This window comes from Macadamia integrifolia, chromosome 8 (genome assembly GCF_013358625.1).
Source record: "Macadamia integrifolia cultivar HAES 741 chromosome 8, SCU_Mint_v3, whole genome shotgun sequence".
NCBI lineage: Eukaryota > Viridiplantae > Streptophyta > Magnoliopsida > Proteales > Proteaceae > Macadamia > Macadamia integrifolia.
In genome coordinates, this window is record NC_056564.1 from 4,221,920 (window position 1) to 4,249,611 (window position 27,692).

Genomic DNA, 27,692 nt, shown 5'->3' on the forward strand with positions numbered 1-27,692 from the left:
ATGAAAAGGTCAGTAACAATGTTTGATTATAGCCCGATCGACACGGTTTTTTGACCATTTGTAGATCGATCATCTTGTTTAAACTCATTTAGATTGATCATAGTCCATTTATGGCCCAATTAGCCAATTAAACCATTTAAAACCTGATTATGGACCGACTGAAAAAAAATATATCCATGCCCTAACTTATGAGGCATGATTAACCTTTAAATTGGTGAAAATCGATGGTTCAATTTGGGCCCGACCAGTTGACACCCTTAGATTCTTTAAATCCTAATAGGGGTAATTCTGGTACTTTACAGACTTTGATGAGTTCGTAGCTTCGAATGATTCTGTTATACAAGTTCAAATCGAACCCTAACATTATAAACTACGAAAGAGTTTAGGGACAGGAAGGAGGAAAAAAAGCATAGTATAGGGGTATTTCGGTCTTTCAGTATTTTAAAATGACGAAATTAGCCAAGAGCCAACGGTGCCACACTGCCAGCTAGAGTCCGACAAGACAAAATTCCTAATATAATAATACCCATAATTAAATAATTAAACTTTAAAGTTTAAAGTCTCTAACAGAATAATAAACGACAACTAATAACACCGAAAACTCAGAATTATACATCTCAACCGAAAGACTCAAATCTCTCTCTCTCTCTCTTACTGGCTCTGTGCTTTCTTTCTCGTTCGCAATCACAGCAGAAGCAGTTCAAATGTAGAGAATGAGAGAAAAGGTTTTGTGATTTCCCATTACGTTTTAAGTTTTAGAGATAGAGAGAGAGAGAAAGTAAGAACGAGGGATGTCGACGAGCTTCAACAGTCCTTCTCGAAGCCCTGGAAGTGCGAGGTTTCAGTTTGGTGGGTCTTCTACGAGGCTGAGATCTTCGTCTTTGAAGAAGCCACCTGAGCCCCTTCGAAAAGCCGTTGCCGATTGTCTGTCTTCTTCCTCGTCTTCGACGTCTCTCCATGTCAACCTTTCCCCTGTTGCTTCTGAGGCTGCTAGAACGCTTCGGGTTCGTAATTAGGTTTCTTTGTTCTCGTTTAATCTGGTTTTGCTTGATTTGTTTCCGTTGATCTTGCTAGTCCAGTTCGTCTAGTGCAACTGTACGGATTTTGTTTTAATTAAAATTATCCGGAATTAATTGGAAGTCTCTGTTTCAAATTTCAATTGATTGGACTGGCTCTGGAATGTGTTGCTGAAGATGGTAACTTTTCGTTGGGTGCATTGATGGATTCCGTGTCGGTTCCTATTATGAAAACTTCGAAGTTTAATTCCAAGAATCGAGCTTTTAATGCTACTTTGTGATTCACACTTTTCAGGGGGTCTCGTTTTAGTAGGGGCACTGGGAGCGGGTCTCGTGATTTTTCTATTCCAATTACTGATTTTCTTTCATATTTTTATCTGTAGTAGCTGTTTTTATTTCCTTCCCACTTTTCCAGCAAAAAGGGTAACTTACCTTCTCTCTACTTACATTTAAAATGAGAACGCCTTTAGTAATCGTTGCCACTTGTAAGATGATCTTACAAATCGGTTATATTTTATGAGGCAATAAACTATCATATTGCAGCTGCTGCATTTCCAAATTTGGTGTGAGAAGTGGGTAGAATGGATCTAAAGATATATATTCAATATAACACTATGGTTTCGCTCTCTTCAGTACTGCATGCATAATGCTTGTATGATTTGGGAAAGTAACCCCTGTTTTCTCCTTAGTTACTGTTGGCACCTGGGTCTTGAGAAATTCAGGTGCTATGCGATCACAAAGCCAATAGCTCCATTTAGTCCTAACATGGCATCTTGCCCCATACTTGTGCAGATTAAACTGAAAATCTGTACTTCGACCCTTATCCTGTCACCTCAGAAATTGTAAACATCTGAAGAGTTTTTGTCTTGGAACTAGGTCTTCTTCATAATGGGTTCCCTCTGTGGACCTATATCTCCTATAGATCTTGTCCAATTATAAGCACCTATTACTGTTTCAACGTTGATACTCCCTAAGGCTTGTGCCATTGTTTAAATTTATGGTTAAGTAACTAATACCTATGGAGTACGTGATAATTGGGAAGAATCTGTACATGGGCACTCTGTTCAGTGCGATTGATTTTTTGGATGCTTTAATTCGGTAAAGTGGGGCATAAATTTTTGTCAAGAGTTCTGGATGGACTGCTGTTAGTCTTGTATATTCTGAATCTGCAGACTGCGTTTTTCAGATTTATCAATACAATTTCGCCTGTCGGTAAAAAAGGGGTGGGGGTGGGGCTTGTCACTGTGACTTGCCACTCACAACCTAGTTTGACCATGGTTGTTATTTTTTTCCTGTGGTTTATTTATCATCTCTGTGCATTTGATTCACCAGATCATCTTAGTTGCATGTTATCTTTTTGGTGGCAGGACTATCTGGCAGCCCCTTCTACGACTGACCTGGCTTATTCTGTGATTTTAGACCATGCACTTGCCGAGAGGGAGCGGAGGTACTAGTGATATTCTGTGGCAGTGCATTTTGTAAATCAACTTGTTATTATTCCAAAAAAGTATTTTATCTGTGTTTTTTTTTTTTTTTTTTTTTTTGTGGACATTCAGTCCTATTTTCACCTTCCATTTATGATATACTCCTGCTCCTCTTTCTTCTCTCCTTATTTTGTTTTTTTATTGATTATATGATATTGATTTTTATATAGTTGCTTTGAGGACTACAGAACATACGTTTGTTGTAAGTACTGTCTTCCTGATAAGTGAAATGGGATCTTGACATTAAAAGAAAAAAAAAATTATTCCAGCTTTGGTAGGTTGCTAAGTTCTCCATGTGGAAATATTATAACCCATATCCACACCCCTTTGTCAATGAGTTACTGCTGATCCAACATTGACTGAGTGGCCAGAAGATAGTGATTTTGCATATTCTTTAAGCTTCAAATTAGGAAAAGAAGTGAATATATAGAGCACATTGGTTCTGAGCATGGGTTCGAAAAATGGTATCGACCGATCCCGATTCCTCCTGTTCTGGAATGGCTGATTTACATTTCTCACTCCGTTTTTTAGGTTCAGGTGGAATCTGACTGATTCTGGCCGATTTGGAACAGAATCGGAAAGGAATCAGCTGGACTCGATCCTGATCCCGATTCCAAGTTTTATAACCCTGGTTCTGAGCTTAATTGCTGCCTATGTATCCACTCATCAGTCTTATTGTAGCCTACATAGTTGTCAAGGCATCGCCTTGGTCACCTTGTGTCCAGGCCTCCTCCAATGCCTTGGGCCTCCTAGACGCCGTGACATATATATAATTTTCCTAGAAATGCAATTTATGGTGTTTTAACATGTGCAAATGTCCATTTCATATTCTGCCTTTGAAGAGTAATGTTGAGCATTAGATAGTCTTCGTTTTTTCTAATGGGAATTTTGTATGCACCAGCCCGGCTGTTGTTGCAAGGTGTGTGGCACTTCTGAAGCGATATCTTCTTCGGTAAGTTCCGCTGGCAGTAAAAGTATTTGTTTCTCATTATTTGTGACATATTTAGATACAGGAAAGGACCCATTGTACTAATTGAATGTTGTAATTCACCTATCCCCAGAAAAAAAAATTGTAATTCTATGCATAAGCCATCTTAACTGTCTCAATGGTGCCCAAGCCCATTATTGTACTTTTCATCAGTGCTCCATTAGCTGTATAAAGTGTTAACCTGATGGTTCCTGTCCATCTTATTGTCAAGTCTCAACCTTTTCATGCTGATCAAAACTATGAGAACGGTTGCAAATGACTCCTTTGTTCTACTGTTGAGATATGGGCTCTGATCTATTGAATATTTCCTTCATTGACTAATGGTTGGGATTGATTAGTTTGTGTAAGGGATTTGACAGTATAGATTGATTGTTTGCTGTATATGGTTTATGGTGTACTCAGCTCTCTTACTCACGAGGACTACGAAGAAGTGAGTTTTGATTAGGACATTGTAAATGGCTAATGCATCAACCATGCACAACAATAAAAGAAGGGAAGCTCTAAAATACTGAAATTGGAAGATCAAATTGATGATCAGAAACCAAGATGATAGAAGTGTGAAAAAGAACGAACCGGTGAAACAAATCAGAAGGTCAAAGTAAATATTGGGTGGGATTGGCTGTGATGAACGGATATGTCATTTATTAAACTGGCAGGGTTGCAACTATAGATCTGTAAGACTTTAACCCCCTAGCGGTTCTTGGATTAGGTTGGCACTGGAAAAACTGGATATTAATGTGTTTCATGGGGTAGGACCTCTGGAGTTTGGTAGTTAGAAGACACACTCATGCTTCGGTGGAAAGGATGCATTGCCTCTGATTTTCCATATATGTGGTCGCAGGTCCTGTAGAATTTCAGAAAGAAAAGGGGAAAAAAAAATACTTATGCTAGGGTGGACAGAATGCATTTCTCCTGCTTTTCATATATGTGGCAGCAAAGATGTGGGGGTTGGGAACTGCCATTGGTGGTCCAACATATGGCATTTCTAGGTCATCTTGTTAACCTGATAGACTGGGGTAAGAGATTTTAGTGGGCCATGAATCATCTATACCTGTATGAGGATTATAGCCAATGATAAATTCTTTTCTTTTGGACATCCGAAAAAAAAGAAGCTGTAAATAGTTTAGGAATTACTCAACTAAATGTATATTGTATTAGGGTTTAATTAAAGTTAATTTAATCTACCGGTCAGTGTTTGACCTGCAATATCTCATCTCTGCGCTTATCAGAGCCTATACATTTAGTTTTGACCCATTTAGGTTTGTGCCGCATGTACAGAGTGATGAAGTTTTCTTTCCACCCTGACTTGAGTATTTCTTGGAAGAATTTTTTTTTTGAAATTTGTTGTTAAATCTCATGATACACTCCTTCCCCGCTGCCCCTGCAGGTATGTACCCAGTGAGCAGACGTTAGTGCAGATTGATCTTTTTTGTGTAAATTCAATCTCTGAGTGTGATTCTAGCACGAACCGAAGAGTATTGCCATGGTCAAAATCATTTAGCCAACATTCTGGGGCATCAGCCACTGGGAATGCTTTTCCTTCTTCTTTGCCAGCATCCAGTTTTGCATCCGGGGCACTGGTGAAGTCATTAAATTTTGTTCGTTCTCTTGTGGCTCGCCATCTTCCTAGAAGGTCGTTCCAACCAGCAGTTTTTGCTGGAGCCTCCACTGCATCAAAACAGTCACTTCCAACATTGTCTTCTTTGTTGAGCAGATCCTTTAATTCCCAGTTAAATCCTACGGTTTCCAGTAGCAGGGAGTCTCATGAGGCGAAAGAGGTTTCCAGTTTATATTCTTCAAACTTGTCAAATCTTGAAACTGTTGATGGTCAGGAAGATACTGACTACATTTCTGTGGATGCCTTTAAATGGCGCTGGCTTGGAGAACAACAATCATCACTAATCATGGCAGAGAGGTAAAGAGCTCTACGCTTTACATTTGATTTTGCTTGTAGTGGCCCTGAAATTTTGTTTGCTTAGCAATGGTCTTTCCTTCATAATCCAGTGATGGCGGTACAAGGCCCCAAAATGTAATTTCGCATGGTTTTCTTGAAGTTGGTGCTGCAGCTCTACTTATTGGAGACATGGAGGCTAAAATGAAGAGCAAACCATTGGCAGGAACTCAAGATGTGCCTTATATTGATCAAATGTTGCAGCCTTCAACAGTCACAACTGCCACTAATGTTGCTTCAGCTCATTCTCACTTGAGGGCTATCACTGCATCTAAACGCTCCAAAACAGGCCCTCACTCAATTTGGCATGTTCTTCCTACTCCATACTATTGGGTTGCCCCATGTTTCTTGTTTTTTAATGGGAAGATCTAATATCTGCCTGAACTTAATGTATGTGAAAATAAAATTCTAATTTTTAACTTTTAAATATCTCAATTATTCAGGATGTAAAATACGTTTTTAGATTTAAACTTACTGTTACTGTTTTAGCCTCACCAGTTTATGTGCTATCGTATTTCTTGTCCCTTGAAAGATTGACTGATGAGATACAGATACAGATACAGATACAGAGTAGGTTATTTTGGGATATAAATGAAACATAATTGAATGTGACTATTATTTTATGGTTCTAGTATGAATGCACTCATTGTCTACTTTTTATGCTTAAGTATAAATTTTAAAAACAATGGAGTAATGGACCGCATACACAGCAAATGACTACTAAATCTATTGCATCAATCAGGTAAGTTAAGATGAGCTTAAAATTGTTTAAAAATCCAATATGAAATGAAAATTTGTGTTAGCTAATGAGCTGGTGCACTTTTACTAGGATAAGCAATTGATAAAATATTTATAAATGAACTGCTATACTCATCATGTAAAACCATGGGCAATAATAATAATAATTGTAGAAACAACGACGGTTACAACAACCACCACTGGATTGGAAGGTCCCCCCTTGGATTAGCTACGTGTCTAGTTTTGGGTTCCATCTCCATATATGGTATACCATGTTAGGACTTCTATTCTTGTATTTTCAATGGTCAAAACGAAGTAACCCCAAAACTGTCAAAGTTGAAACATCAAACGATTTTCATACATTCATATCTTCATGAAGAAGAATTTGTTTGGCTGAATCTTTCCAAACTAATAGATGATGATGTGGACTGTACGCCCACAAAATTTGAATGTTGATGGAACTGAAAAGTGGCAGATGTTTGTGGTCGTGTTGAGAGGCCTCTCGAGATGGAACTTTCTGAATGAGTTTCTCCTTGTAATTTAATAACAACAACAACAATAATAATAACAACGACAACAACAACAACAACAACAACAACAATAATAATAATAATAATAATAATAATAATAACTAGTCAATAATGTGTTTGATGATAAATTTCTATATGATCCTATTGGATGCCTCATACTATAGATCTGCCACGTGGAAAATCAGGTGGTGACGGGAAGGCCCCGGGATCAACTGTTAACATGCCAAGGTTCAGCCCTAGTGAAGTTAACCACCTTTGAAATGAAGCTTTGGAAATACTCCGTGTCGAGAAGGGGGCCTATACAATATATGTCTCCTATTTCGGATGGTTGGCTGAGATGATCTCCATCTCTTCTTTTCCGACCTTACCATGGTAATTGTACAACTGCCAAAGCACCCTCAATCAATCGTCAATCTCCAGCCCAAAGCTGACCAGTACAAAACCAGGTGTCCATATACACACCCACAGCCTTCTTAGTACCCTGCCTACTCATCTGTGTAAAATTAAAAATGGTCAGAAACAAATTGATGGCTTAAAATACAACGGAATTACCACATGACCCTCGCACATGGCACAGCTAGTACACCATCATAGGATGGGTTCCTTCACGGCTCTGCAGAGAACCTTTTTCCTGAAAATGATTTTTGTTTAGTATTCTTCTCTGTACTGCTTCCGATACTACTGCTGTCATTATGATTATCATTTGTGATTATTTGTTTGGTATAAGTTATACTGCGATTCACTTTACATCCATATGCTGCTGCTGCTGATCCAATGGTTAAAGAGTGCCCTTGGAGCATTGGTTCATTTGCAAATCCTGAGGAAGTCCGGTTTTTGGAACATAGGGAGGGAAAACCATGCCTCGAGGGATGGATCATGCAATCTATTTAAGATGGAGAACATAAGGATGTCATGGATGTAAATATGTAATTAAGAGAGGTCTTAAAAGATTTTAGGGGTAGATTTTTTATTTTTTCATTTTGTTCAAAGAAATTTTCTTTGGAAGTGTGTTGTCATCACATGAGCTGAGTTGGATGAGAGTACTATTTTGGAGTTGGATATTCCTGTTCAAACACGCTTTTTTTTCATGCTACAAAAATTCTTTTTAAAACAAGTCTGAGTTGTATGGTTTTTGTATTTAAAATCTTATCTAAATACTTTGTTCAGTACTGCTTAAGTAGATGAGCTCAATCTATTGTGGAATACACTTTGTGATGTATTGGATGAAATTTTTGGATCAGTTTCTTTGATACTTATTGCATGTCTTATCAATGGTGACACGCATAATGTACCTTTCAGATTTTTGAATGTTCTTTAAGTGACTTTGTCTGTTGTCTTATATCTTGTTACTTGAGGTATATGAGTATATCTTGTCATATGCTGATTGTGTAGTTTTAATCATAGTTGTCAAGGCATTTCCTAGGAGTCCAGGCGCGTTGTTGCTGTCGCCTTGCATCCAGGTCCCCTCTTACACCCTGGGTTGCCTAGACGCCATGAGAACTATGGGTTTAATGCATGACATCTTATCTGACGACTTCATTCAAAACCATTTGATATATTTTATAATAATTACATTGGATGAACTTCTAGGCAGCGTCTTTGGCGCTGGGTAAACATTTTGATACCTTAAAATCTTTGAGGAAGTATATTGGATTTGAGATTGTTTGTTCTCTATTTGCAGGGAGGATACCCCAGTGAGTACTCTCCGCCCACGTCCTCGACCTCTTTTCCAATATCGACACTACAGGTATTGTGAGAGACTCAAATCAGTTGTTATATGGTGCTTTTCGAGCATGTGGTATACTACAGTGGTCGCTCAAATAATAGCTTCATATTTATAGACATATTAGTTACTTTCCCCTTCCCTTGGTTGCTTTTTCTTTTCCCAATTTCCATCATAGCCAAAGAAATTTTATGAGAAATAGAAGGATGAAAGGATTAGAAGCTCCCTGAGAAGAAAGAGCAACAAGCACCATATGACAAGCTAATGCTAAACTATACTACCACCACAGAAGACACAAAAAGATTAGCAGCGTAGGAAAAAAAATCTTCCCCCTCCTACTACAATATTCCCAAGAAAAACGAACCAGAAGAAAAGGAAATATAGGAGCAACAGACATAAAATGATCTTCAAAAGCCTCTGAATGATGACCCTCTTCTTTGGAGTTGCCAGTTAAATTTTTTCAGCTATTTATCTTTCCAATCCTTTACCACCCCTCCTTCAGCATTAGGCTCAGAAGTATCCCTATCTCTGAATTTCAGAGGACATTGGTCCAATAGTCTTGAGCCGTCATGGAGATTAAAACCAAATATTTATCAACTGCAATGACATTTTCCATGGCTGTTTCAACAGTATTACTTTTGGGCCGGGGAACTTCATTGCTTTGACAAGTATTAAAAGTTTCGATGGTATACCAGCTCCACTCCTTCGAATTTCATGCAAAGAACCCTATATTCACCTTATTGGAAGGAATGGACATTTTGGATTTGGAACTTACTAAAGTAACACTATTGTCAAAGAGAATAATGGAAACACACCAGTCATTTTATTTAAAATAGGGGTGCTGCTTCTGCTTCTGCTTCTATGTCATGACTTATATTTCAATTACTCAATTTGCATAGTTAAGCTCTCTTTTCTCTTTCTCTAATCAAATATTTTAAATGTACCAGTGAACAGCAACCTTTACGATTGAATGCTGCTGAAGTATGTGAGGTTATAGCTGCAGTTTGCTCAGAGTCGTCTTCACCAAATGCAAATCCTATGACAGTGTCATCCAGATTAAGTCATAATCCTGGAAAACCCTCGATGGATGTTGCAGTCAGCGTCCTTATAAAACTTGTTATTGATATGTATGCTCGTCAGATGCATTTACTTGTTAAAGTTTTCCATTTTATCTTGAATGACTTAGGTTTTGTAATTTTCATCAACTTCAATACATATATGGTACATAGATAACACACATGTTTGTGTATGTTTGCATAAATGGTTTCACATGCACAAGTTATGTACCATCTTTACTTTATTAGTTCTACATGCTTAATTCTTTGAACACTTGGATGATGCTTAGACATGAGAAAAGCATTTAGAATGTGTGAGCTTTGAGTTTGTTGCGAGTCTTGCGACCCCAGGGTCCTGGATATTAGAAATATTCCTCTGAAACTATCTGCCCTTTATCTTCACAACATCCACAGGAAGGTTGTGCCCCGGTTATGGACATGCCAGCTGCATTTCTATGCTCTTTTCTTTCGCAGTAGGGGCCATCAGATGGTTTGAAGGTTTTGAGCCTTCAAAAGTTGTTGTTCCAGAAAAGTTCAAGCTTTGACGTTTCTGGGAATAAATTGTAGTCTCCTGATCATGAGTTGAAACAGTGATCAATTGGCCTGATAAGCTCTTTTTTTTTTTTTTTTTTTGGGTGGGAGGGGGTGGGGAGGGGATGGTTTTGTATTATTGGATTGGGCTCTTCCAATCCCTATTTTACTCAGCAAAGTTTTGCGAACTGATGCCCATGCTTGAAACCATGATTTATACAGTGACTTATTTTTTAAAGAGTATGTAACCATGAAGTTCAGTCAGCTCATAATGATAAGTCATGACTTCTGAGTTCACCACTTTCCACTTTGGTGATATATGGGATGAAAAACACTAACTGGTCGTGTACCCCATGCCCTCCAATGGGGAAGCGCACATGGGTATCCACCAGAGAGAGAGAGCACACAGGGGGGCAGGGGGTCATTTCACGGCACCCTGTGAGAGGGTGTAGGGAACAGGAGCAGTTACCGTTATTTTTCCCTATATATATAGTTTCCCATAATTTCTTTTTCCTATTCTTTTTTTGGACTTCAGTTACTTGCTTGACCTTAATTTGTCTAGGTTTACCTTTTTTGCATATTTTTTTTTTCAATATTAAAGACAGATATTAAGAACCTTAATCTTTCGTTTGTAGGTATGTGTTGGATTCTCAAACTGCTGCTCCTCTCACTCTTTCTATGCTGGAGGTGATGCATCAATTGCATTTTGATTTCTTTTGATGAGGAATGTGATCAAATTTTCTTAAGTTTGTGTATGTGTTTCCAGGAAATGCTTAGCTCTAAAAGATTGGCTTCTAAAGTTCGTGCGTTTGATTTAATTCTAAACCTTGGGGTTCATGCTCATTTACTGGAGCCGATGTTACCTGATGATCCCCCCACAATTGAAGAAGAGTGCTCCCAAGAAATGTACATCGACAACGAAGGACCGCTTGCAACTCAAGCAAAGAAAAATGCAGATCCATCCAAGCAGAGCAGAACATCCTCTGCTATTGATAATTTTGAGTCCTGGCTTTTGACTGTTCTTTTTGAGGTTCTTTTACTACTTGTGCAGGTAAGCTTTGGTTTTCCATATCCTTTGTGAGACAAGCATCTTCCATGTTTATGAAAAAGCTTTTGTTAAATGATATTGCCCTTTGTACATTCTACGACATCCTTGCTGAGCTGCGCTATTTTGGGCCCCTAGCATTCTACTTGCTAGTTAACATCCATTCTTTAAATGATATGAACGCACATGCTTGTACATTGGTAAGCTGGCGGGGGGATAGATAGGTTGAACACTAGGTTTAGATTTCACATCCCTTAATAGGATCTCAAGAAAACCTAAACCAGAAATTAGGTTAAGTAATAAGGTCAAAATCAACCAGAAATTTCGAACCATTGGTTCTAAGACACTACACTTCGTCCAAGACCCCTCTCCTTTGCTTTCTTTTAGTCTTTGAGTGTGTGTGCTTGCATGCATGGGTGGATATCTAGATCAGCTAACTTCTTGCTGAGTTGGCTAATGTTTATGGATTTGTTATGTACGTCGGGATAAAATGACATATGCCTTGACCTGACAAGTGTGGCTTTTATCTTTCTTTTCTCTGTTAATTGAGCCTCGTTGGCTCTAAATTCTCTTTCCTTCTTTTGTCTGTTCTAGTTCATCTATCAAAACTATTTACTAATGCATCTCCAATACATGTACTGAAGATGACATTGATTATGAAAAGCTATTTCAGGGTAGTGTATTTATTAAATTTTTTACTCTGTTATTTTAGAGAATGCCAATATGCTTTTCAGGTTTGATCATGCTGGTCTATGATCTTTTAAGAGCCTCATGAATGTCCCTTTTTAATCGCTGTCAAGTAGTATCACCGCTTTTATGTACCAAACTGTATCATATAATTACTTTTCCAGGTTCTTCTGTCAATGTCTTAGAAATTGCTTATTTCCACAGATAGAAGAAAAGGAAGAAACTGTCTGGGCATCTGCTTTAAGTTGTTTGTTATACTTTGTTTGCGATAGAGGCAAAATATGGAGGAAAAGATTAGAAGGTCTTGACATAAGGGTGAGTAATTTCTTTTCATGATGTTGCTGGTACATAATTTCTAAATTTACATGAAAATACATTGTTTGATTTCTGTTGTTCTTGATGGTTCAATACTTCAAAAATAATTCCTTTGTTCTTCATATCTGGACCTGGTCTTGTTGTCTTAATGCTATATGCCTATATCCTGGTGTACTTATTGCAGTTCAAAAATTCATTGCAAAAACCTTCACTAGCATGAATGGTAATTCTATTTAATTTTGACTTGGCAGAGTTAAAAAAATGTGAAATCATTGTGTAATTTTATACTTCATCTTGATTGGTGAGAGAATATTTTGTTGGTCAGAGGGTATGGTAGAAAAATTCTGTTCTGGTGAAACCGTGAAACATTTTATTGTGTTTGGGGCTGGGATCCATTTAGCCTCAGTTCAAAGACATTTCAACTGAAGCGGCTTTCCCTGCCATGTGGTAGCACCTGATGGGGCCGAAATTTAATGGATATGCTGTCAAAAACATCATCTTGTCATGGGGTTGAATTTTGGACCAATCTGAGTTCTCTACATTATTTTAATGCTTTGAAAAGTAGTTTTCTGTTTGGAACTTAATGCAGTACACGAATCTGATAAAAAACGGGCGAAGACCCCTTAATGCTGAGCCATATACTACAGATAGGCCCCCCAATTTTGATTTTTGGAGTCCCATCCAGGTCATCCCCCTTCTATCCAATAATCGGAATGACCAAATAAGTAGTCCCTGTGGCAAAATCAGCCACTTCAGTTGGACACTTTTCAACTAGGCTTCACTTGGTGACCTTTTCTTTGAAGATGAGAATAACCTCCATAAGACTATGATAGTATCTAATAGCCCTGAATACTACAAGAAAGAGGAGACATCCCACTGAAGCTAAAAACTCATAATGGCAGATGTTATTTTCTAACCATGAAGACTTTTTACAGAGGAAACAGTAGATCTGATCTGCCTAAAAATAACATTGTGAAAGTTCATAACTGGAAACAATAGATCTGATTTTCCTAAAAATAACATTGTGAAAATTCATAACTGGAAACAACTTCTATAAACTTATCAAACGAAGATTTCGGAGATTGTTTCTCTCTGATGAACCTTCTTGGTAGAATTTTCTAAGTGTCAATATTTATTATTAAAACTTGTGGGAAAGTTGTCAGGACCTTGAGCTTCTGTCTTTTCAATTTCCTGATCACATTTAAACTTTCTTCCTCTTCATATTGTTATATATTGGATCCATCCTAAAGTACCTCTAATGTGTTATTCATTATTTTATCTTTCCTAGTGCTACCACTCATCCACCTCAACGTCCTCATAGCCACTATACTAATTTTTTTATTTGTTTGGTGTTTCTTCACCGCCCGACATTCTGCTTCATACCTCATTGCTGGTCATATTGCTGTCCTGTAAAAAAAAAATTCCTTTGGGTTTTGCTGGAGTGCGTTGATCACAAGATAATCCAGAGTTTGTTTTTGCAACAGATGCATGAATTTTTCTTCTTCTTCTTTTTTTTTTTTTTTGGGGGGGGGGTGGGGGTGGGTAACAAGGATATGCGTGAATTGGGTGGGGATCATTTCAAGGCTCTTGCAGGGGACTAAAGAATTTTCTTCTGTCTGCTTTTCCATATTTTATGGTGCTACAGCCTCACATTTTGGCATTTGTAGTTCTCTTTGCCTTTGTGTAAGCACTCTCTGTTTAATGATTTTATATCATGTTTGACCTTGTTTTGGTCATGTCGTTCGCAGGTTATTAAGACACTTTTGGAGATAAGCAGGGAACATTCTTGGGCAGAAGCAGTTCATTGCAAGCTTATTTGCATGTTAACAAACATGTTCTATCAGGTTCCTGATGCGTCTGTAAAATCTGTTTCAAGTACTCCTTTATTTCTTGTGGAACAGGTTGATCTGGTTGGAGGAATCGAGTTCATTTGCCTAGAGGTATGCATTGAATGAAAACAATAAATGTGTAAGGATCTTGAACAGTGTACGTGATTGAGGGATAAGTTTTATCTCGATTCTCAAATTATTTGAAGTTGCTAAAATTGTTCTAATGGAGACTAAATACATCAACACCAACTCAGCCTTATCCCAACTAAATGGGGTCGGCTACATGGATGTCACTACTTTTCCTATGGTCATTTTAGGTCTGCCCCAAGCTCTTTTAGATTTTAATCTGAATCAGATCACTCCTCCTTATTGGCGCATCCCCAGGCCTCCGTTGAACATGGCCTTATCACCTCAAAATCGTGGCAACTCCCAAATCAGCCTTAATATGATCATTTCTTACTTTATCCTTCGTATTTTTGCCGCACATCCATCTATACTACACAACTTATTGATATGACACTTCTTAACTGCCCAACATTCTACCCCGTACATCATAGCGGGGGGAATACCAGGTCTCAGGAGCAAGGAGCGAAGCCTCTTCGTTGTCTCCTTCTAATTCAGTTACTGCTGGTACAGGTGGCTCCGGGACGTCTGAATCCGGGCTTGATTCTGTAACCAAACCTTCTTGTCTTTTATAGGAAATATCTCAATAACTCCAAGATTTTAGTTTAAACAGAACACCTCTTTATATTAAAGAGAAAGTTGGAACCAGGTGTAGTACGTAAGGTTTCTATGAGCACTTACAAGACTTGAATATCCTGTACAGAACTTTCCCTTGAGCTTTAAAGGAATATATCGGTCACACAACACCCCGGATGCACCTCTCCTCTCATCCATCCATCTTTAATCCTCTGTGAAACATCATCCTCTTCTATATCACCTTCTTTATTTATGATTGACCCCAAATAACTGGACTTTAATATTCAGCTGCAGCCGAATCAGGCCCAGCTTGCCAGCGTCCACAGTTATGTGTAGGAAACTCTCTCCCATTTTTGTATTGGTCCTACCTTACTTCATCATGATACCTTTCATTGTGCTAGCTGTTTCAAGGATTTTCTGCCAACAAACTCTTGTAAATAATTGGGTTTCCTAACTTGTGAATTTAATGTAATATTTGTTGTCTTTGGAGGGAAAAAAAATATCCTTTTTACCCTGTTTGCAAGGTATGCTTAAAAATTTTCCTTTGTATTACATTCATGTTTTTTCTAACAAAAAATGCAGTCTCATTTTTAATCAAGTTTCAGATCATCTTTTGTTTAATTCATTTTATTTATATTTTTTATTTTGTCAAATTTGTTTCAGTATAATCTTTAAATGTTTATGCTTCCATCATTTACCCCCAATTTTGGGTGCAGTATTCACATGCAAATTCAACGGAAGAGAAGAGTAATCTATTTCTGGTACTTTTTGACTATGTTTTGTATCAAATAAATGAAACATACTTGGCCACTGGAGGTTCTGAATACAGCTTTGATGAGATTCAACCCATTGCTGCAATGCTTAGTCTTGCAAATGCACCTGAAGCTTTCTATATAGCTGTTAAACATGGAGTAGGAGGTATAGCAGAGATATTGGGTGGTTCGATCTCTGCAGCTTTGTCAAGATATCCAAATAGTGAGCATCTAAATATGGTAATGCTCCTATGATATTATTTCTCTTATTTTAGACTTTATTTAAGGTCGTTTTATAGTTTTTGTATATGCAAATGGCCCTCCAAAGTGCTTTTTCTTGTTTTGTAGATCTTGGAGAAGATCATTGAGAAATTTGATAATATTTTAGGCACTGTTACTCACTTGGATGATGAATTCTCACACATGATATGGATAACAAAATCCTACAAGTCTTTGAAAAGTATCGAGGATAGAGTTATGGAAACTGGTATTGACATGAATGTGAGATTCTCATGGGCCACTTTGCATTCTCTTCTTCACTCAAAAAGATCTGCCTATCGCCAGAATGGGTATATCTGGTTGGTTGAATTGCTTATTGCTGAAATTAGTGAGAATAGGGATACCAGTGTATGGTCAAGCATCAGGAATTTGCAGAAGCATATTGGACTCGCTAATACCCAAGATTCAATTGGTTCGGACATTTCTCTTCACATTTGGGTTATGTGTGGTCTTCTGAAATCAAAGCACAACTTCATCAGATGGGGCTTCCTTTTTGTCCTAGAGAAGCTTCTCATGCGGTGCAAGTTGTTGTTAGACGAGAAAGAACATGAACATTCAAGCAGTGGTGAACTTCGTAGACATGAGAATGGGAATTATCGTCTGGAGAAAGCAAATGCAGTAATAGATATAATGAGTAGTTCATTGCTGCTGGTCTATCAGATAAATGAAACTGATCATATCAACATCTTGAAGGTATTTTTTGTATGGGAACCTAGATATCTGTTGACAAAATTAAAATGATGGTATTCTGACATAGGAAAAAGCTGATGCCATATTAGGAGGCAGGATCTGCTGACTAGATCACAATGCTGAAAAATCTGCCTGATTGGATGATCCTAACTGTTGAATCTCTATGGTTGTTTTAGACATGTTGTGGACTAGAGCAATGGTGAATCATCCAGATTAGGATCATCAAATCAGTTCAATTAGGACCCATGATAGTTTGGGATCATTGAAAAGGTCTAAACCTCTTATGCAATGTGGTAACAAGATATTTATCAAGCTCTTGCCTGTAGTATGATATTTTTTTCGTCTTCGTCCTGTCATATTTTTTTATTTTTTTTTGGTTCATATAGTTTGATCAAGGAAATGTAACCGACTAATTGCATGTGGAGAAATCAGTTCCTTTTTTGTTTTTATCTTGGTAATTTAATTATTATGAAGCTCTGAATACCATTGAAAATTCAGACAAAAGGGGGAGAGGAATTCTAATTGCTCAAACTCAACTACATAATTTCCTTGATGATGAGGGAATTCCCAAGGGCCTTTCTTTGTTATATAGGCCCAACCACTTGCATTACTGGAGTGTCGTGACTAGGTTATATAATGGCCAATATCATACAAATCTTTACCCTGGAAGTCTATTTATGTTTTATGTAGCCAACCCAACTTTGCAAGCTTCCCTGAAGAATTTGTGAACTACCTTTTCTTTGATTTCATTGCCCCTTTTATCCCTCCTGACCTGTTCATTCTGTGTGGAACAGATGTGTGACATGTTATTTTCTCAATTATGCTTTCGACTTATCCCTGCGAATGCAATGCACATTGACAACCTCAAAGAGCTTGGTAAAGTCTTCGGATGCACAGATGTGAATGGAAAGCAGTATGGAGATCCTCATGTCCATCAAGGAATTAACTATCGCAGAGATGAGTTTCTGGAAGAAACCAATAGCAAAAGTGGTGCCAATGCTAATCCTTCTCTAATTTGTGATTCAGCATCTATGGCAGCACTGCTTCTGAGGGGGCAGGCCCTTGTTCCTATGCAACTTGTAGCACGTGTTCCCACTGCCTTGTTCTACTGGCCATTGATTCAACTTGCTGGTGCAGCAACTGATGATATTGCACTTGGTGTTGCTGTTGGTAGCAAAGGAAGGGGAAACCTACCTGGTGCCACATCAGATATCCGGGCTGCCCTTCTTTTACTTTTGATTGGGAAATGCACTGCAGATCCTGCTGCTTTTCTAGAAGTTGAAGGAGAACAGTTCTTCAGGTAAATATTGATATCCAAGCACCAAAGTAAATTTTGGCTTTGTCTGTGCGTAATTATATGCCCAAAATCAATGCTTTTTGCATCATGACAGGGAACTTTTAGATGATACAGACTCAAGGGTGGCATATTACTCTTCAGCTTTTCTTTTAAAGGTATGCACTCTGTCTTGCTTCTCGTACCTATGAGTGATTAGTTGCATTGGTGAACATTTTACTGATATAGATTTCGGGCCTTACAGAGGATGATGACAGAAGAACCAGAAAAGTACCAGCGTGCGCTTCAAAGCCTTATTTTTAGGGCTCAGCAGGTCAGACCTTGCTTTGCCACTCTTATTGAAGTTAGATATCCATTTACTAAAAAAAATAGCTTTGTCTCTCTTTTTATTCCTCATACAAGCTATTATTTTATGATTTAATTTGGTATCATCCATTTAACTAAGACTACCTGGTTTTTTTGAATCTGGTGGTCTATTTTCAAATCCTACTAGATTATAGTGATTATAATAGTTGCAGTGCATTGTCTTTGAATTGATAGCCAGTCATTGCTACCTCTGCGAACACACGGCACATACTCGAGTCTAGACCTGCAATTTAACGAATAGTTCCATTTTTATATCTGTGCTCAAAATTTTGTCCAATCACAACTTCTATCTGTTACGTTCCACGTTAATTGTTTCCCTGTTCATTACCTCTGAAAAGGTCATGCATCATTGATGGTTCAGTGACTTACCATTCCAACCCCCTTCCCTCTGGTTGGGTTCCATGTGCCTGCTACTGGAAGAGAAGATGGCATTAACCTCCTCATGAATTACCCTTATTTGCATATAATTGGCAGCTGTACCTTTAAGTATGGAATTAATACCTTGTATGTTTTTCTAACCAGAACAACAATGAAAAGCTGTTGGAGAATCCGTACCTCCAGATGCGTGGCATACTAAAGCTGTCTGAGCTTGGGACTGGGATATAGATCTGGCATACTGATAGGGTGTTGAAGATCGGGTTTGCTTTAGCTGGAGGGGAACTGCTGAAACTGCAATGCCAGAGTGCCTTCATTCTATTTTACTCACAATGTTTCAAGTCCTTGAAGATATGGCTGGAAAAGTAAAACCTATAGTGAAGGTGTGGTAAATTTTCTAACCGTCGATGAAATGGTTTGGAATAAACAAATCAATCAGAAATTGGTATCAGCTGAGAGTGAAGACTTAGCAGTGGACCGGAATAATGGGGATACTGATATGATGCCATGCTGGTGCATATTTTTTGGCCGCATTTACAGATGGTGGGTGCTGTGGACTGCCACTTTTTTTCACCCCTGACCCACTCAACAGGAAAAAGAAAAGGGGGTAGGGGGGTAGGGGGTAGGGAGGAGGTTTGATATAGATTCTTTGGGGATGCTGAAGTGCATGGATTCCACTCATTTTTCCCGTCTCTTTGATTATATACAGACATTATTTATGTGATATGCACAGCCGGTGGAGGACTAAGGGACCAGTTGTTGTAGGTTTAGCATAGACTAGAGTCATCTTCGAAGTGAGCCAAAGAACAAGATATACAGGGAATCCTTGGAGTAATATAATTCATTTATTGGTTTTAACTTTCATAATACTGCCAAGCGATACTTCCATATGTAGCAAGCTGGGAGAATCTTCAGGTATACTATTTGTACTCTTCTTTCATTCAAACTATATTCTTTCAGAATTTCTTTAAGCTTTTGCTTTTTTCATGTCGAAGCAGTTCTGCGAACGCAAGAGGAACTCTTTGGCAACTTGAAGAGGCTATTTTTTGTACAAGACTGACTGACGTGCTGGCTTCACTTCCCCCATTTCGGCCAATCGTATCTCCGTGGGCTGGGGTTAATGCCAAGGTTTTTTAAGAGGCATCCTCAGATAATAAAATCTATTAGCACATGTTGTATCTTAGAGCCTTGGATGCAGTGGAGACTCCGGATCTTTTATCATTAATTTTAATAGGAGATTATGGTGAGGGAAGCTTGAACCATCTAGGTAATCCAAGTCGGGGTCTACCTTCTCTGTTTTTTTTCTTTCCATATCATTTCTTCTGATGGTGTAAATGTTTCAGTTTTGGGGTTTTTTTTTTCCTTCTTATTTTTTTTTTTTTTTGCTTAAATCTTTTTTTCATAACAAAATTGTGACTGTTGTAAATTGTCTGTTGAGAACTTTGCATCATATTACGAGTATTTGATTCAGAAATTCCTTGTGAAAGCATTTGGTTTTCTCCTTTTAATCAGATAACAGAATGTGTTTGTTAGAGCTGTGCCGCTAGTGAAGTGGGGTAACTTTGTTGGGTGTTGGCATTGACTGGAGAGCCTCCACCATTTCTTACAAGTAAGGGGAGATGAAGGTTGGTGAAATTAACAATCTATATGAAAGGTTAATGAAATTAAATTTTTTGAAATAAAATATAATAAAGACTTCTGTGATCTTGATTTGTAGCTAATTGCAAATTCACAAAAATGATAAGCTTTTGGGGGCAAGATTTATGATTGAGTACAGCCATGATCTTTCTTTGATAGGGATGTAAATAGATAGTCGAAAATCTGTATTTGATCCGGGTTCGAATTTGTTTAGGGATATTCGTATTCAGAAAATGCACATCTAGAAATTATTCCAATTGATCCAAAAACTAAGCAGATACGAATATGATAATCTTAGTTTTCGATTGATTATTATTCGATTCGTTATAATATCTGATGGTAAAGAATATTCGTATCCGTTTCTCCAAATTCATTTATTTCATTATAACATTAAATAAATAAATAAATATATTAATCGGATATACGGATCATGTAAATCATTAGTTGGATGTAAAGGATTCTGATCCAACGATATAAGGGTCTTAGCGTAAAGAGCCAGTCATCGTACATTATTCCGTCATATCCAAAGTCATGCCATTTAAAATGACACCTCTGTCCTTGACGTAGACCTTTCCCAGTTCCCACATTACGACCGACAAAATCACACATTTTTTTATTGCGAGTATAAATAAAAATGAATTGAGGGATAAATTGGTCATTCTACATTATTTCGTTTTATCCAAAGTCATCTCATAGAAAATGACACGTGTTTTTATTGCTCCATCTGTCTTCTCCATGCCGTCTCTGAAGATTTCTCTTTCGTTTTCTTTTCCCGGAATACGCTACCACTCTCTCTCGGATCCATTCTTATAGTTATTCTCCTCTTTCAGTTTCCGCCTTTCTGTGTCTCTGTTATCCTCTCATCCTCTCTCTCCCTCTCATTATCTGTGTATTTTGCCAATCTTTGTCTTGCAAAGGGAGGTGGAGATCTCATATTCAAACTATCTAGGGTTCTGGCTCTCCTGTTGCGAGTCTTCTGAAGGGAATCTTGTGTTTCCAAGTGAGATTTCTTTTGGAGAAGCTTCCGAGGACGATCATGGCGATTAAAACCGCTTTCTGATCAGATATTAGGATCGGAATCGGTGGGGGACGTTGCTTGGTTTTCAAATGCTTTGGAGTTGGAGTTTCAACCACAATGCCACGAGCTTCTACGGCTACCAGCTCTGGATATCTAACTGCCCTTACCCAAGAAATTGAGAAAAAGCTGCAACGGGTGACTTTTTATACTCTAGTTTTGAATATCAGCTCTGTGTGGTTGTTTATTTGACCAATGGATTGATGCACTCTGTTTGCCTTATAGTCAAGTTTGACTCCATTGAAGCATAATATTTCAGGTCCCTTTAGGTCATATGATTTATTCTTGTATGAGCTAAATTTTCACAGCGAATTAAACTCAATTTTCCCATTGAATCTTTGTAGGCACTAGCCTCTCGATCCCAGAGACTTAACGTGTTGCAAGAGCTGTTCGCAGATATAGCATTAGAAGTTGATGGCCGTGCACGAGGTGAGTCTTTGTCGTTCGTTACTTCTCGTTTTCTTATGTGTACTTGGGCCATGCTACTTCAGATCTCGCAATCCTCATCATACTAAATTCGAATGGTTTCTATGAGCTATGAAACTTTTAAGATTTCATGTGGTCATATCAGATTTGCTTCTAGAACTGTATCCACATTGGTTCCTCTTAATGTTGTTAAGTTTAATTAGTATGTCCATATAACCTAGAGTCGTTCAGTCTTCAATTGTAATTTTAAGGATTCAACATGCTGTGGAATGGGAATGCAACAGTAACTACCAAAGATAGTGTGGCATTAACCAAAGTTTCAAATTGGCAACTTTTATATCATGATCTCTAGACCTTTATCGTCCATCTTCTTTAATATGAAGCCCATATATGTAATGGATTGGATTTTATTTTATTTTATTTCCTCCCTTAATACTGTTGTGCTTTATGTACACTTTTGTTTGTCACATAATAGGATCTTATACTTTATGCCCAGCTATGATTTGATGTTGAGGACCTGTTACTCATTCCTATTCTGATTTGCATTCTAATTCTTTTTCACTTCCTTTGAAACAGACATCATTCTTCTGAGGGATGAAGATGGAGTTTCTCCGGAAGAGGGTGGAATCCAGAATCATCTATGTTTTTATGATGTGCTTGCTGATCATTATGTTAGGGATCCTGACTGTGGAAAACCCATCCTTGATTTAATGGTCCTGCTCTGGAGCCAGTCTTTTGCGTCTAATATTTTTGCACTCCTTTTCCACAAATGGGTATGTCTTTTAACAAAATGTTTTATAACCTTGTTATATATAACTATGGCACACTCACAGTGGCTATATTGATCTTTGGAGATAGAAGCATAAATTAATGATGCTTTCATAATTCTGCTACCTATATTGTTACACATCAAAAGGAGGCGGGGGAAGGAGAGAAAAATGAAAACCCAATATTGAAGTGGTAGTAGTGTGACTACTCTATTTGAAGGGTTGGCATATAGAACTTACGATAGCTATGCCCTGCCTTGCATACATCGCAATCTTCCCAATTTTCATTCTATCCTATATTTTTTTGATGGGAAAAGGCTGGGCACGCTGCTGGGGTGCCCAGCCTGTGTCACTCTCTCTCCCTCCCTTTTGGAAATAACCCCCATGACCCTCCCATCCCACCCCCCCAGTGGTTGAGCAGCTAGCTCCAAGAAAGCTGGCGGTGTGTCCAACCCTCTCCCTTATTTGATATACTCTTCTCTCCATGGTTGATACTGCTCCCCTTTGAATGTCAACCCTGATAAAGGAGGGTGGTCACAGTGAGTTGTTTGTTGGCACGACCAAACATTTCACGTGGATGCGGGGTCTGTATATCAGAAGTCAGTCGTTTCACCACTTTTGTTGGTGGTGTTGTGGGAAAGGTTAATGCCCCTTGGTAACAAGTATTAGATATCTGACATGATTAACCCTAAAGAATAACACCTCATAAGACTGATTGGAGATATACAAAACATAGGGACAAATGCAAAAGTTGTGAAAAGTCCGGCTAGGTGATGCTTATTGTCCGAATTAAATTCGTCTTTACAACCTTTTTTTTTTTTTTTGGTAAGATCTGCTGTCTTTATTTGTAGCTTTTCATGGTAATGTTGGATTTTCTGACCAGTGTATTTATTATTTCTGTTACAGTTTTCTCCCATTGAATTTACATGTGGTTCTTTTTAATCTGGGTCTGACTTTGCCTCAGTTCACGAAATCTTTGAAAACCAATTACTCTTGCTTCATAAATCAAAGTTTGATGATTCAAAAGACTTTTAAAATTTTTTTCTAAATACTTTTAAATGGTATGAAATTGAGGGACTGTTTTTGGTCAACGAAAATCACCTTCAAAGTGGGTCCCACATGAAAAATGTAATCTTTTCCAAATTAGGGGTTCAAATAAACTCATTTTCAAACCAAATATAAGTATGAGGATGTTCATCGTAAAAATAATTTTATTTGGAAATTTTATTGGATTTTGATATCATTTGACCATATTAACCTAATCCCTATACGGGCATTTTGGTCATTTTATCGGAATGATTCCCAATGTCTTTGGGATTATGAGGAATCTCTCAAGCCACAAAATAGAATCTTCTCACGGTCTTCAAATGTATGCTTCTGTGGTGACAAAATGAGGTGTCTACATCCACCTTCATTAGGATGGACCTGTGTTAGTTAAAAGACAATTTCAAGTCGATGCAAAGGAAAATCATCAGTTGGCATCGAATTGGCGAGCTGAATTTAGACTTTATTCAGTAGAGTTCAACAGGAGAGACGGTCATTTCAACGTACTTTGGGGTCTTGAGTCCGGAAGTAGAGCAGGATATTTGTGCTACTTTCATGAGCTCAGCTCAAAGCACTGAATACTTATAGCTCTGCATCTATCCAAAAGCTCTTCTGTCACACTGATTAATTTATGCCTTTTATGTTATTTATGCAGTTACTTGAAGTTCAACTTGAAAATTCAGAAGTGCTCTTCCGTTACTCTTCTGCCCTTGTCCATGGTGCTACGAATGTTTTCTGGTATGAATTAAGCTTGGATAGTCTATAGTTTAGTTGGTTACTGAAGGTTTAAAGTTGAGGCCTTTTCAAGCTGAATCTTGGATTTTAGCCCTTTTTCTCTTGGGAGATCCCGGGGGTTGAATTGCTCAAGCATATAAGTTTGATCACTTCCCATTTCTTACCAAGTGCTTATTGGCAGGATTGACATCCAAACAAACACAAGACGTTTCTTCTCTTTGTTCCATGTAAGATTCTTTTAAATCCAGCTAACTTTTTTACTCTATCCCTGCATATTTGGTTTATGGGCTAAATTCTTGTGAAATGATCTTTATTGCCTTAGTATCTTCTTGAGGAAGTTGCCCTGGTGCCCATGCGCTTAAATAAAATCGCCCCTCAGGTCAAACTTTATCCTTCACAGTACTAATATCATGATATTCTGAGTTTGCAGTTTTAATTAATTAATTTAATCCAGGATTCTGATTTTTTGGCCCCTTGGCCAGTAATATAAAGTTCTGTATGTGGTTAAACGTTAGCATCTACTTTAATTTCTTTTCAGGCCCAGAGAGATCTGTATCTTTTACTCTCCAGGTTCATATTCTTTTACAATGTAGGTGTGTATATATCGGTTAAGTGACTGCACTCTTGATCTAGAAGTCTATTCAACTCTTGTAATATGGGTGTTTGTTCTTCATGCAGTTGACAAGCTTGATATTCTATTACAGCAATTTCCTGTGTTTCCAAATGCATTTTTGGTTGGTGGTCCCGCAGACATTTTCGTAATTGAGCTCACAGATCAGGTAGCCCCCTAATGATTTCTTGAGATTTGCATTCTTCTTTATTTTAAAGGAATACTTATATATAGTGGTGATGTAATAATCAGCTTCAAAAGTTGAAGGTGGAACCTGTGCTGATATATTACCTTTCCCAGTTGAAAGCCCTGCAGGGTAATTATTTATTACTGACATTGATGTTTTCACTTGTTCAATATTGTCAGAACCTTTTCTGTCACATTGGTTTCCTATTGCTGTTGATTTATTATGACTAATTTCTGTAGGCTTGGAGCTAAGGATGACCACCAGCACAAGGCTTAAGGCGTGCCTGTATAGCTTCACTTCTCCTGGGGGTCCAATGTATCCAACAAGGGCTGTTCGTCACGCAGCCTGGGATGCTTTGGATTTCCTTTTTCCTGTGAGTTGGCCGTAATCTGATTTAGCTTTGGAAATTAGGATTATGTTCTTTCAAGTTTCAAGGCTATACTTCAGTCGAAGACTCCAAACTGCCAGATGGAGTTTAATTCACTGGAAGTGCATGCTTTCACTAGGGCGCCCACACCAGTAATTGTTCGTATTGTCAACTAGATTACTGAAGTTTGACGGGGCGCTTGAATTACCTGTGGTTTTTTGGACTACCATCTAAAGCTTGATCCACTCAAACTATCAAATGCCTATTCCAAAATGAAAGAATTTCCGGTTCTGACCATCCAAATATTGCCTAATGAATGTGTTATAAAGTTGACCAGAGAACATGAGGAAGAATGATTTGGGCCCTTTTCCATACTACTGGTTTTGTTCAAAATACAAGAAAATAAGACCAGAACCTTATCGATCCTGCAATCGGCTTGAGGTACCCTGCCCTTAGTATTCCTTATCAAGGAAGGGCCTGCATCTTGGTGAAGTTTCTGTAGGAACCAAAATCATTGATTAGAATCAGATGTTGCAGGCATGAGTCACTTTCAATGGACTTTTGGGGTTATGACTCTTGCTGCAGGTTTGGCAGTTTGAGCATGCTTGCTTTCTTTAAACTGATAGGGCTGGAAATTTGATTAAGCAGTACAATGGGTATGCCCACCTATAAAACCTTTAACACTGCACATTAGCCTTCCACATGGCACAACTAGGGGCCCGTTTGATAACGTTTCTGCTGTTTCTTGAAAACATAAATTTTCGTTTCTAGAAACAGAAATGGAATTGAATAAATCTTGTTTCTGGAAGTTGATAGTAACCAGCGAAATAATGGCCACGAGTTGTTTCCAGAAATGGCGAAACTTGTTTTGCCTGGGTCGTTTCTTCAACCATAAATAGGTAGAAATTTCAGTTTCTATTTTTGAAAACAAGTGAAATGAAACAGTTTTATCAAACGTTTTTTGTTTTGTTTCTTGAAACGTTGTCAAACGGGCCCAAGGTTTGCCCATGCATGCATTCCATATGGGTTTATCCACTTAAGATCATCTTACCCGGTCCAATGTCACTTGAAAATTTCTTGATGCATGAATTATTAATTTGGTTTATCATCTGCAAAACCATTGTGTCTGTTTCTAGCATCTGTATTTAGCTGAGACATGACTTCTTGTACCGATCTTAACATACATCTATTCTTCTTAGTATTGGGGAAGAGTAGTAATGCTTCTGTTTCAATTATTTTCACTTGGGGTTCTTTCCTTCTGCTAATCTTCATTAGTTTTGGCATTGATTTTGTTGCACAGGTTGGAAGATATCCTCGTCACCTTATTAGTTTGTTCTTCCGTTTACTCTATCCGTGGTACTGGCCCTCCTCTTGTTGGAATTTTATAATGTCTTGCATCAAGGCCGTCCTATTCTCCATATTAAGGTTAATCTTCTCTTGGTGTGGGAATCTGAAAAAACCAAAGGAACCCTAATTGGGGGCAGGAAAGAAAAACTGATAAGTAGGAAATGGGTTTGGGGGCCTCCCTGTAGATATGTACCTGTAATTTAATTTGTGTAAGCTTTTTTCCTTTTCTTTCTTTACTTTCGTTCTTTTTTTTTTTTTTTTTTTTTTGGGTGTTTGTGTGGGGGTTGAGGTGTTGTAATTCTTCAAAGCAATTTTATGAGCAGCACTTTGGAAAGAGAGATACCAGGTGTTATCACCTAGTACAGGCTTGCGAGGGCCATCTGCATCAGAAAGAGGGGGAGAAAGGAATTCAATCAGACAGTTCGGATTGATGGCATTTCTGTTTGGAGCTGAATATTAATTTCCTTTAAGCATTCACTGCTTGGGTTTTTCCTGCTGGGTTTTCTTCGCCCGTCTTACCTAGCCTCCTATTCATAAACTTCTCGTGTCGGTCAGTAGCTAACCGTTCATCTCCAATCAAATAAAGCAGCACCTTCAATCTACTTCGACAGACTGGATCAAAACCATAAAAATAAGTGGTGGGGTGGATAAATGGATCAAAAATTTAAAAAAAAAAAAAAAAAAAGATGCATGTTGGAACAGATAAATTGAAACAGAAAAGAAGCCCTCGGATTTGATTTGATTTGATATGATATTTATTGGGTTTCATGTTCAGTTCGTTATTTTGTTTTGACCGTTTAAACCACTGGTTTTTCACATCTCCAACAATAAAAAAAGGGCCCTTTGATTGTTAGGGTTATAATCAATCAATTTTTTTCAAGCATTAAAAAGGAAGAATTATTATACACATTGATTAAAGTTAAGACCCTTTTGTGGTAAAATCAAAGGTAGGTCTTAGAGCAGATCAGGCTCCGACAATCCAATGGTAGGGAGGGCGTCTGCTAATCCTAATATCTGCTAAAACCTGAGGATGCATGTCAAAGCCCTCCTAACCTTTGCAATGGGTCGTTGGAGGGACAGCGGTGTTGGAGTGGATCATTTCCTCTTGAAGTAGGAACGTGGAGCATGCCAGACCTTTCTCATTCTTTC

The 27,692-nt window shown here is 38.0% G+C and overlaps 2 protein-coding genes across 7 annotated transcripts; both read left to right on the top strand.

The window, feature by feature from the left end:
• The first annotated feature begins 601 nt into the window (after window positions 1-601).
• On the top strand, window positions 602-19,855 carry LOC122087145. Of its 4 annotated transcripts, XM_042656154.1 has the most exons (19): window positions 602-1,004; window positions 2,384-2,463; window positions 3,402-3,452; window positions 4,876-5,403; window positions 5,493-5,744; window positions 8,389-8,454; window positions 9,378-9,557; window positions 10,652-10,703; window positions 10,783-11,067; window positions 11,953-12,063; window positions 13,812-14,003; window positions 15,308-15,583; window positions 15,692-16,315; window positions 17,107-17,612; window positions 17,704-17,764; window positions 17,851-17,919; window positions 18,495-18,890; window positions 19,057-19,262; window positions 19,346-19,855. In XM_042656154.1, the coding sequence occupies exons 1-17, from the start codon at window positions 792-794 to the stop codon at window positions 18,576-18,578; spliced, it is 3,630 nt and encodes a 1,209-aa protein (XP_042512088.1). In that variant the 5' UTR covers window positions 602-791; the 3' UTR covers window positions 18,579-18,890; window positions 19,057-19,262; window positions 19,346-19,855. The 4 variants fall into 4 exon arrangements, with proteins under 4 accessions (XP_042512088.1, XP_042512089.1, XP_042512087.1 ...); XM_042656155.1 differs by having other exon boundaries at window positions 18,495-19,262; window positions 19,343-19,855; XM_042656153.1 differs by having other exon boundaries at window positions 18,495-19,262.
• Window positions 19,856-20,720: 865 nt separating this feature from the next.
• Window positions 20,721-27,035, top strand: LOC122085607. 3 transcript variants are annotated; one of them, XM_042654089.1, is made up of 11 exons: window positions 20,721-21,198; window positions 21,405-21,489; window positions 22,063-22,259; window positions 23,953-24,035; window positions 24,214-24,259; window positions 24,355-24,411; window positions 24,571-24,621; window positions 24,737-24,811; window positions 24,895-24,958; window positions 25,069-25,202; window positions 26,497-27,035. In XM_042654089.1, the coding sequence occupies exons 1-11, from the start codon at window positions 21,121-21,123 to the stop codon at window positions 26,668-26,670; spliced, it is 1,044 nt and encodes a 347-aa protein (XP_042510023.1). In that variant the 5' UTR covers window positions 20,721-21,120; the 3' UTR covers window positions 26,671-27,035. The 3 variants fall into 3 exon arrangements, with proteins under 3 accessions (XP_042510023.1, XP_042510026.1, XP_042510022.1); XM_042654088.1 differs by having other exon boundaries at window positions 20,723-21,198; window positions 24,571-24,625; window positions 24,711-24,811; XM_042654092.1 differs by lacking the exon at window positions 24,571-24,621 and having other exon boundaries at window positions 20,722-21,198.
• The last annotated feature ends 657 nt before the right edge of the window (window positions 27,036-27,692 follow it).

What these genes read in the sequence shown, in the direction of transcription:
- LOC122085607 (XM_042654088.1), top strand. Translation starts at nt 21,121, where the DNA reads ATGCCACGAGCTTCTACGGCTACCAGCTCTGGATATCTAACTGCCCTT. An exon ending in TTGAGAAAAAGCTGCAACGG is followed by an intron (nt 21,199 to 21,404) that starts GTGACTTTTTAT and finishes GAATCTTTGTAG; the next exon opens with GCACTAGCCTCTCGATCCCA. An exon ending in CATATTCTTTTACAATGTAG is followed by an intron (nt 24,626 to 24,710) that starts GTGTGTATATAT and finishes TTCTTCATGCAG; the next exon opens with TTGACAAGCTTGATATTCTA.
- LOC122087145 (XM_042656155.1), top strand. Translation starts at nt 792, where the DNA reads ATGTCGACGAGCTTCAACAGTCCTTCTCGAAGCCCTGGAAGTGCGAGG. An exon ending in AGGCTGCTAGAACGCTTCGG is followed by an intron (nt 1,005 to 2,383) that starts GTTCGTAATTAG and finishes TTTTGGTGGCAG; the next exon opens with GACTATCTGGCAGCCCCTTC. An exon ending in ATAGTGAGCATCTAAATATG is followed by an intron (nt 15,584 to 15,691) that starts GTAATGCTCCTA and finishes CTTGTTTTGTAG; the next exon opens with ATCTTGGAGAAGATCATTGA.